Source organism: Pavona decussata, unplaced genomic scaffold (genome assembly GCF_977016875.1).
Source record: "Pavona decussata unplaced genomic scaffold, jaPavDecu1.1 SCAFFOLD_245, whole genome shotgun sequence".
Lineage (NCBI taxonomy): Eukaryota > Metazoa > Cnidaria > Anthozoa > Scleractinia > Agariciidae > Pavona > Pavona decussata.
Genome location: NW_028145650.1, coordinates 1,181,789 through 1,192,500, shown reverse-complemented (window position 1 = coordinate 1,192,500; position 10,712 = coordinate 1,181,789). Strand labels below are relative to the sequence as shown.

Genomic DNA, 10,712 nt, shown 5'->3' with positions numbered 1-10,712 from the left:
TAGGGTTAGATGCTGGCGTTTCTCTTGTCTTAGAGGGGAGCTGGATTTTGTAACGAAACTTCCGAAAGGCATCTTGAACCTAAAGAGGACGTACATGTTAACTGTACTGCTTTTTCTCTCTAAAGTACTGGTGATTCTGTATTAGAAGGAATGAATCTAAAGAACTCCCCACAATTCCGGCAAACCGGAGTTCAAATATATCGCTAAATACGTGCACGCTGCTCTCTCTTATATGTTCAGCCAAAGAATCCCTTGATGTTTGGAGTCGTTAAGACAGTGCATGTTGTCACACTGAGATGAGGTACAGCACTATGAAAGCTCCTTCGAGTTACGTTCGTAGAGTACCGAACTTGTCGTGTATAACAACATCGTATTTATTTAAATTAACTTGATTTTTAGTGAATAGCAACAGTTCATGCCATAATAGAAACAAGAGCTGCTTATTTTAGTTTATTACCTGGTCATCAAGAACGCAATGAAAAATGAAGAACGCAACTCCCTGTAAAAGCAAATAAAATAAAAATTTCTTCAGATCATCTTAGTTATCGTCGTTTAAAAAAACAAAAAACAAAAACAAAAACAAACGAGACTGCTGACTAGTTTCGAGGGCCATCCGATCTATCACAATAAAATGCGAAAATCTTCCGAAGTTTTCTGAGGCCCACTATCGAATCTTGATTAAATCTGAAGTACGCCTGGTCTTTCTGTTGGACTTTTCGATGTCTAACGTTATGTATTAAATAAGCCGGCATACCGCCTAACCAGACAAGCCAATAAAGATTAAACTATTAGCTTTACCTGAGTAGAGCTAAGCAAAATAAACAGGTATCCCACGGCATAGTGAAACTCAACAAAGAAGCCCACCAACCACGTGACACCCAGCAAGGGAAGAAGGGCAATAATGCTCCTTAGACCTCTCCTGTGAAAAGATAAAGGAAAGCATGCATTGAATACGGTGTTTACGCTTGTTCCTACCCTGCGAAGGGAGGTTCCTTGGTCGCTCTACCCGTCGGCGGGCAAGCAAGGCACCTCTGCCAACATTTGTACATTTATTAATTGGATGCCACGTCGAGCACGATCATTGGCGAAAAAATAAGACATATAACGAGACGAAGTATATGAAGGGTTGTATAGCGAAAACAGAAAAAGCTGTTGCTAAGGTCCTACTGATTTCGTATTTATAAAGTCCAGCTTATGTCGTGTAACATAGATTGTAACCTTACTTCGTAGCAGTCACGTGATTGTTGGCATATTTGGAAGCTATCTTTCCAAAGATCACACGAAGAAGAATCACAAACAACACCAAATTGACCTGAAAAAAAAAAAAAAAAAAGCAAACAAAATATTAATTTCCTTGTGCTGCATTGAGGGAAAAAAGAATTTACAATTCAAATGCAAAGCTGATACGAGTGAACTCTTTACCTATTATGTAAACATATAGGTGAAAACAGGCTGCCCCTCCCTCTAAATTAAAAAAAGCCCTTATATAATAGCTTCTACAAGCAGTTTAAATTGTACCTTTGAAATACCTAATGAATATTGGGTATTTAAGAGCGCCTGTCTGTAAAAATCAGACAAATTCTAAATTTCGTGGCAAGGGTGGAAAATTCGATTTCTTTCATATTTTAATGTCAGATAGGCTAGGATATAACTAAAATCACTGTATAGTTTTTTCGGTGAAATATCCTTTTATTTCAAAGAAAAATGCAAATAACGAAAATCCGTTAAAATCGTCATTTGAGGCGCTAAATTATTACACGGGTTTGAGAGCCTCGCGTGCGAGGACAAATCATTTTACCGCTTTTAAAACACTAAAATCTTTTTTTACAATCTTTAAATATCTTTTAGAATGATTTTGGGAAATATTGCGTCCTTCTGTGTATGCGAAATAATTTAATTTCGAAGGCATACAATTCACTGCAGTAAAAGTACTTCGTGAATAAAATTAATTTTCACCATGTGCGAAACCTTCAAATCGATTAAGCTTCTGGTGGTTGAATGTTAGAAGGATGGTCTATGGACTCCCGTAAAAATTTCTTTGGGCAAATGATTAAGAGCGACGTGAGAGCTATTCAAAGTCCGTACAAAATGCAAATATTTGGCCCCCAGCGGTAAACTTTGAAGTTGCAGGTCAGACATAATTTTTAGTCCGTGTTCATGTCTTGACCCATATTAGGTTAAAATAAGCACATAGAAAAACATTTCGAAATGTTCTAACCTTATAATATGCTTAAAGACAGGTCCAAATGCCATTTTAGCACGATTCTCTGGTCGTTCGTCGCATAAGTTTGAGCCGGCTGTTTGTATTAAACGTCCGATGTACACCACGCAAACTGGTCGAATACAAATCTTTGATCAACTTTCGGTACATTTCATCAAGACTGCATCTTCTACGACGGCTAAGTCATTTGTGAGTATTGCTTGGTTTACAGTGCACGAAAACATTACACCTGATCGCTGCTAGAATGGCAAAAAATGTCGGCGCTTTCAGTCTATCTTTATCTATCTTGCATTGCCGGGAGTTGTTTGTTCGTCACGCAATACAATGTCCTGGATATTTTAGGGGGGTGGAGGAGGGTGAAAATGCGAAATGCTTGATAACTGAACATGAACATGCTCAAGGCAACAACAACAACAACAACAATTAAAAAAGTGATACCTTTCGTTATGTTATTTTTCCCTTGCTAAAATCCAGATAATTTATGTATTCGCAAAGTCATTTGCGCGCGCAGGCATGGTTGTTGGGAGCGTAACCGTGGAGAGGGGGTGGGGGGGGGGGGGGAGATAAGATTTTAGTAAACAGTATCAATACTTACTGATGAAGATCACTACACATCCTTTAGCTAATTCTTTCCATCTTTAAATGCAATAGATCCTAGCATGAAGCCAAAAATATCCCTCATTGCAGGCATCTGTTTATCTACGAAAGCCGAGGAGGGACTTCCGACTTCCGTCTTCCGACTTCGGACTTCTGACTTCCGACTTCCGACTTCCGACTTCCGACTTCCGACTTCGGACTTCGGACTTCTGACTTCCGACTTCCGACTTCTGACTTCTGACTTCCGACTTCCGACTTCCGACTTCTGACTTCCGACTTCCGACTTCCGACTTCCGACTTCCGACTTCCGACTTCTGACTTCCGACTTCCGACTTCCGACTTCCGACTTCCGACTTCCGACTTAATTGGGTGTTGACTAGTGTAACAAGCCGCTTTTCCAATACTTACTGGGGAGACAAAGCGCAAACTTAATGAACGTTTCCGGGAGCATCGCAGATCTATCCTGAATCACCATCAACTACTCAACCCCACTCCTGTCTCGCTACATTTCAACCAACCTGGCCACTCAATCAACGACGTCCAACTAATCCCGCTTGAACTTATACGCAGCAAACGTGACTCAGTTAGAAAGGCTCGTGAAGCTCATTTAATCAACAAAGCTAAAACATTGCACCCTCTTGGTATAAATAGACGTGACGAAACACGCCAATGACATGTCTCACACTTAGTCCTAAACAACCAATCATTGTCACGCATTTTATATTTTAAATCTTCTTTGTAACGATCCTTTTATGTTTCTCACTTTTCTTTTTCGTTCAGCCCCCGAGGAAGGTTTGTATTGCAAACCGAAATATCGGGCAAAAAAATTTGTTTTTTTAAAAAACAAATATATTTCAGTTATTCTAGCTTTTGTTGTTTGCTCTCTCAAGCTTGTCACCTCCGCCGTTGGGATCAGTCTGCCGTTAATATTTTCTATTTCCAATACTTATCCTAGGATCTTCATCATGGTACGGTAAGTAAATATTTTCCTTATGTTACTAGCTGACCTTGTCCCTATTTCAGTTCGGTGGAAGTGTTCAATAACAAGTTTTGCTTTGTCTACACAGGTTGCTACATCTACACATATTTTTTAGCACCATATGTCTCTGTACCTGTGTTTTGCCGGCTTACACGCCGGCATTAAACAAACAAGGGGATTTTGATAGAGAGAATTTAATCAGAAGTTATTTCTCACAAGGCTACACAAACTCTGAGATAGTTGGGTTTCTGGCTTTGCAGCATTTGCGTTATCCTCTCTGTGCGAACAGTTAAGCGAATTCTTCAGCGTATGGGACTTAAAAGAGCAAGTGTTAACCACGAGTCACCCATTGAGCTATTAGTTAATGCCATTGTGGAAGAATTAGAAAACTCCTGTGGATCGTTTATGGGATATCGCCAATTTACAAGGCGCTTGAGGAAAAAGTACCATTTGACGGTGAGAAGAGACACGATAATGCAGTGTCTTCGTGTCATTGATCCTGAAGGAGTGGACCGTCGTAAAAGGCGTAGACTGAAAAGGCGAAGATATGCCACTCCGGGTCCCAACTTTTTATGGCACGTTGATGGCTGGGATAAACTTGCTCCGTTTGGTATTTTTATCCATGGAGCAGTGGACGGCTTTTCTAGGCGTATTTTATGGCTGGAAGTCAACTCAACTAACAAGAACCCGAGAGTCATTGCTTCGCACTACCTCAATACTATCGAACAACTTGGAGGTGTTCCGAGAAGATTACGTAGTGATAAAGGCACAGAGAATGTAGTCATTGGCACCCTTCAACAGTTCTTTCGATGGAATAACGATGATGACTTCGCTGGAAGTAAAAGCTTTGTTGAGGGCGAAAGTAGTGGAAATCAACGAATAGAAGCTTGGTGGTCTAAGTTTCGAGAGGGAGGAGGGGGATGGTGGGTAAATCTCTTTAAGGATCTACGTGACGCTGGGCTTTACACGGCCAGCCACCTGAATAAGGAGTGCTTAAAATTTTGCTTCTTACCTATTTTACGCAAAGAATTGTATCTCGCAACAGAACTGTGGAACTCTCATAACATTCAGAAACAAAAGCGATGCGAAGTAGAGGGAGGCAAACTCGACATTATGTTTTTCACACCAGAGATATACGGATCACACAACTATATGATAGATGTCAACATTGACGATGTCAACGCAAGTAGAGAAATGTATGCTGAAAATTGTCAAGATTACAGTGAAGATTTGGAGGAGTTAGTGCGTTTAATCAAACCAAATTATGTGCCTCCTTCAGATGAGAGAGAAGCTCTTGCATTATACTGCGAGATAACAAACATTTTGAAAAACTACTAGAAGCTGATAAAAAAAGATTACAGCGTTTAAAATCAATGTTTATTTAGTATCAAAGCCAAGGTTCAGTTGACGTTAAAGAATGTCACTAGTTATTGTTCATATTAATTTTGCAATCATGCTTGGAGCAGGCAGCAACGATGCCATTGTATATGTAGCATAAAACGCCTGCTTTTTTGAGAGAAATCGATTTCACATTAATATAATATGGAGACATACCGGAAAACAACAGTGACTAAGTAATCTTCTGAAGTTGAACTCAGTTCAACTATGCTCTTGCTACCATATAATCTCGTACCCAGATCTCCCACATTTCGACATTCTCGAACCGACTGAGATCAGGGTACGAGATTAGCTACCATATTAATTAAGATATTTAGCATCACCCCTCTATCTGCTTTAACATTAAAAGAAACACCAACATGCCTTAGTTACCTAAAACGTGTAACTTGAACTTTAGTTCTCTCTCCCTGTTATCCTCTCATTCAGAACATCTTCCGCTTTGTAATACGATAAACAAGAAGTAACACAACATTTACGATTTCTTGTTCATAACTGTTGTTGTCGTCGTCCGTTTTAGGGGGTCCGTTTCTCGAAACCCCCAATAAGGTTTGAGGGTGGAGGGCTATATTTTAAAATCCGTATCTAATTAATGATGGAGCTGCTTTTAGCCCACTCAGCAGAACTATATGCTCTATTGCCTAGCTTTCTAACAAAGCAAAATTTGTCTGAAACATCATGCACATAAAATAGCTTTCCGGGCCCGAAAAATGGTAAAAAATTACCGGAACGTTTATTGCGAGAAATTGGCCCTTATCGGATATTCCTCATCGTCTCGGTGATTTTCTTTCCATTGTAACGGGAGGATTTATTGTTATTTGGGTTATTAGTTGATCAATAAAAATATAAAAAATCAAAGTAGAACTACGAAGTGTTTATTTTATGATCAGTAACCCCAAAACACAACCTGCTTCAATTCATTTGGGCGTAAACTGTGTAAGATCAAAATGAAATGAGTATTTGCAATCCAACTCATCAAGATATGATGCAATCTGCGTCACTTCACCTTTTTAGGTTTAACTACAAATATATTGTAAACTTTGTCAGATTTTGCTTGGTTATGCTTTCACTTTACTCGAGGTATAGTCTTGACATCGAACTCTGCGTTGGAGCCAGTTCTGCGTGGATTTATTGCCTGGAAAATATTTCCTTGCAACAGATTCCGGCCTTTCGGCAGCCAACGATTGTTTCACAGGAAAAGGGCTTTTTTAAGAGGTTGTTAAAGAGTTTTCCCTGTCCGTTCGTCTACCCGTTTGTGAAGGTAAGAACCTTTTTTCACACCTCTAAGACACAGCAAAAGAACATTTTTTGTTGAAAAGTAATTTAAAGACACAAACAAACTTCAGTTAAACACGTCATACATTCCAGCACTGTTGATCTACTTAAAACGCTAATAGAACGGAACAGGGAAAACCCTTGATACTAAGTTAGGTCTGGCTACTGGAGTAATGCATTGATGATGTCAATGGCACGAGGCCTCTGGGCAATCTCATATTGAAAACAATCTGCAAGAATGTGTTGCACGGAGGCATCGATAGTGTTTGGAAGCATTTCTAATACGCGCGGAGACTCTTTTCTCTTCATGAGAGCAATTAGCGAATTAACCTCATGAGTAGTATCATCGCGATCTTCTCTAGCTATGGCTTTGTTCTCCAGTTCCATCAAATCTGACCAGCAGTCGCGTTCAGTGAAAAGTTCCACCAACGTACAAGCTAGGGACCAGACATCTGAATAGGTTGTAGCCTTCTTCTTCTCTAGTAGGCATTCTGGGGCCATGTAACTCGGACTTCCTTGGATTGCAGAGGTGACTGTACCAGTCTGACTTAGAGACTGTGCTGACTTGACCTTGCTCAATCCCATGTCGCACAATTTGGTGATGTGTGACTCTTTAGCCACTAGCACATTTGCAGGCTTTATGTCCCTGTGCAGTACAGCGGGTTTCAAATTGTGCAAATATGTAACCGCCTGACAAATCTGCTTCCCAACATTTACCTTGTCACAGCTTTCAATGGTAAATGTTTTCGCGTCGTCATCCTCGCCAAAAAGTAATTCGTCTAAATTAAGACCCTCAATATACTCCGCAACTATGTAGATGGAATTCTTCAAAATAGACACAGCCATAATTTGAACGATGTTCGGGTGGCGAATCATTGCATGGACGCGAACTTCTGTTTCAATGACAGACTGCAGACGTTTGGCATTCCTAATTTTCATAACTTTGACAGCCACGTTGGTTCCTGCCCATGACGCTTTGTATACGACACCAAACGAACCGCGCCCGATTTCATCTTTAGAGGAGAAGACAATCTCTTCTTTATCTACCACTGGAACTGCTAAACTATTGGTCTGTTGTAATTGTTGGCCGGTCTCATCACCTTTACCTTCAGTTGTAGCTTCGCTTCGAACTTTCGCTGCTGACTCGCTTAAGGGGCGTATCACAACTGTCTCAGAAACTTCTCTTTGTTCTCCATGGAGCACCTCTACACTATAACTTCCGGGCTCATTTACTGGTAGGCAACACAATGTACGTCCTTCTTTAAGCTTGGATCCGTTCCGATACCAGACATAGCGCGCGTGGTTATCCATGTGGCACGACGCCACTACTCCAATAATTAGTTGGTTGCCATCGTACCCCCAGATTTCCGACGGTGGGTGGAGAATAAGACCACTAGAATGCTCAAGAGCAAACTGAGGAAAGTCGTACTTGAACTCCTCATCACCTTGATCATTTGACAACTGCATAGATCCGTAAATCTTGTCGAGGAAGCAAGTTTCACCTTTTGAAATGCCAACAACGGTAAACCCGTTCTCTAGGGGATCATATTCATCTAACGCAGTGTCCCTGGTAAACGGTTCTGAAAAGCACTGAGTTTCATAGCACTGTTCCCTTGTAAATATCACTGATTTGATGGTGACTTCTGAATACGAGGATTCTGTGACAGATTCATAAGTTATAAGAAGGCGATGATCGCCCACATTTTCTACGGTGCAAACAGTTCCTTTGTCTTCTTTTAAAGCTATACCGTAGAGAGGGGTTTGACTTCTTGACACGAGCCTGTTTGGTGTACTGGTCGTCATCTGAAGACTATCAAATTCCTCTGAGAGTTGTGTTCTGCTACACCCCATAAACACGCCTGACGGTGATGCCGATGCCTCTTCAGCTTCCTCTAAACTTGCGGGTACTAGGCCAGGATTTTCATCCCCACCTGTTAACGTTGACATAAGGTAGACAGGGCATTTGCTAGCAAAAAGACCACGTGACTTCAAATACTCTTGAAATGTACATTGTTTTTCATCGATATCTAGAAAACTTGTAATGGTCTCCTGTGCATAATTTCCCAACGCCAGCTGCATATCCTCAATGGAACCATACTTGGAGACTCCTCCAGGGAAGAAGAGCTTAATAGCCTTCGTCTTGAGGGACTCAACAGTGATCTGATCATCATCAACGTAACCAAAATCCCGAACACCTCCGCCGTCCTTTGTTTTAATTTGCTTGTATCGTGAATCGTTGCTAGATCGGTGGAGCCAACCTATATACATCTTGCGCTGTTTCTCCCTCGCTGTTTTTTTTGTTGTCACTGCAGGTTTGGAAGTCTTCACTTTTTGTTTTCCTGCCTTGTTTTCTCTTTCCGCTCTAATTTTTTTGACCAGCTGTTCAATTCGTTCTTCTCTCTCCACTGTCAAAAAATAATTGATACATTGTATAAGAAATGTTTGAAATTAATTTTGCGTATAATAAAACATTTTTGTGAAAGGTATATGAAGAAAGATATCAATCAATATATCAATAACATTCTTTTGGTGTCACAAACTTCAATGATAAGTATTCAGTTTATTTCAGTTTTGGTCCGAGATCGAGACATGAACAAACTTGGAGAATTTCAGGGCAAAAAACAAAGACACACACACAAAAAAACAGTCGTATGAGAAGTGATCTTAACAACTCCAACGACAACAATCAAAACTTACTCCTTCCATTTCTGTCAAATACGTAATGAGCGCATCCTGAAAAGGGCCTACTATGTAATTCCTCCTTATGCTCACTCATTTTAAGATGGATCCTCTAAAATGTTTATTAAGTGCTTGTGAGTGAACAGAATTGAAGTTAACGTACCCTCGGTCGGTTTGTCCTTCATTAATGCCTTCAACATAGCTATTTGTCCGATAGCTAAGCCCATTTTTTCAAATTGTGCATCGGAGATCATTTTCACGGCCCGCATACTGTACACCTGGCGAAAGAAATGCAATAATAAAGCTATGGTTTAATTGTTTTGGTATTGGAACAAAATACATATTCCACCCTTGCTCAAACTGCGCAAAGGAGTACTTATCTGGAGAAGTTAAATTCAGTTAATTCTATGATTCATGAAAATCAAACAAAAATAGCTCTGGATCAAATGCTGTATTCCCGAGAACTACTTTTCGTAGGGAAATAATCGTCATAAATTTGTAACCTGTCGTAAAGCTTATTCAATTCCACATTCACGATACTGATCTTAACCAACAATCTCAACCATTTGCAACTAATCCACTTAGCTGAGAATAAAGGGGAGGAGGCCTATTGAGCACCAAGTGTCCCAGTCAGTTGTGGCCGAGATTAAAGGTCGCTTGATTCCATGCAACCCTCACCTTTTTGGCACATCATGATATAAAAATCTAGGTACATCCCTCCTCCTTCTCTAACCCTTCCCACTTTTTAGATCGTGTATTTCTTTAAATACGGTTCCTTTTTTAGTGCTGGAATGTATATTTCATGCCCTATGATCATTAAGTGTTATTTTAACCAAGACATCAGTGTCATAAAAAGCTTACAATAAATTACCTTATGCTGCTCAAACACTTGTTTTAACTCTGGAAAATTTTCGTCCAGGAAAATTACAAGCTGCAAGAAAATATCCATAATTAATTCATCTACTATTGGTTGATCCAGGTTGAGGAGGGGGGGGGGGGGGGGAGAGGCAACGTTTTTGGTACTCTCAATGTTGACAAGAACGTTTCCCACTTCTTCAAACTTATCTCTGGATTCCCTGTGGCCGGATTTTTTCTTGTACTTCTCTTGTGCACTAATTTGTTTAGTACATGTAACTGCCCAGCCCACACCCCTATCAACAATAAAATGCTCTGTCCCCATCCTGCTACACCATAAATGCTGGCCTTGAATGTACAAATTCATACACAGATAGTGGGGCATACAGTTGATAGCCTTTACTGATACGCTGCACGATTTCACACATCATTAACAAAGGAATTAAAGCCAGAATTATAGGGACTTGAAAATGTTGCTAGTACTAAAAGGTGGTACTGCAGTATTTGTAGGGATAAGGAGAGGGGCATTTAATTTTAAACAGTGATAATGTCTCACAGAAAGAAGCAAAATATACCACAGAAGAAGTATGATTTATTACAGTTACAATTTATTTGGGCAGCCGTTTCTTGAATAGAGGATTATTGAAAATGCTAGTGAGATCACAAAATTAATGTATTACAGTATTGCAATTGTGACTACTTAAGAATAAG

The 10,712-nt window shown here is 40.1% G+C and overlaps 2 protein-coding genes, 1 long non-coding RNA gene and 1 pseudogene across 4 annotated transcripts in view; 1 reads left to right on the top strand and 3 right to left on the bottom strand.

Moving 5' to 3' along the window:
- Positions 1-10,712, bottom strand: part of LOC146457220 (uncharacterized) — a 61,335-nt pseudogene that overhangs the window by 1,022 nt on the left and 49,601 nt on the right. Inside the window, exons 24-27 of the transcript XR_014858574.1 lie at positions 1,224-1,312; positions 799-919; positions 458-499; positions 1-79 (exon numbers count right to left, since the gene is read on the bottom strand). The exon at positions 1-79 is cut by the window's left edge and continues 55 nt beyond it. The product of XR_014858574.1 is annotated as an uncharacterized LOC146457220 (transcript). The remainder of the gene's footprint in view (positions 80-457; positions 500-798; positions 920-1,223; positions 1,313-10,712) is intronic.
- The window catches only part of LOC146457221 (uncharacterized), a 176,522-nt gene that overhangs the window by 120,788 nt on the left and 45,022 nt on the right, over positions 1-10,712 (bottom strand). The window lies entirely within an intron of this gene.
- On the top strand, positions 4,091-5,080 carry LOC146457223 (uncharacterized). Its single transcript, XM_085092268.1, has 2 exons — positions 4,091-5,035; positions 5,077-5,080. The coding sequence occupies exons 1-2, from the start codon at positions 4,107-4,109 to the stop codon at positions 5,078-5,080; spliced, it is 933 nt and encodes a 310-aa protein (XP_084948394.1). The 5' UTR covers positions 4,091-4,106.
- LOC146457222 (uncharacterized) lies at positions 6,630-10,537 on the bottom strand. The gene is made up of 3 exons (XM_085092267.1): positions 10,018-10,537; positions 9,310-9,424; positions 6,630-8,872 (listed from the first exon to the last, which is right to left on the bottom strand). Exons 1-3 carry the CDS (start codon positions 10,384-10,386, stop codon positions 6,630-6,632), a joined length of 2,727 nt encoding a protein of 908 aa, XP_084948393.1. The 5' UTR covers positions 10,387-10,537.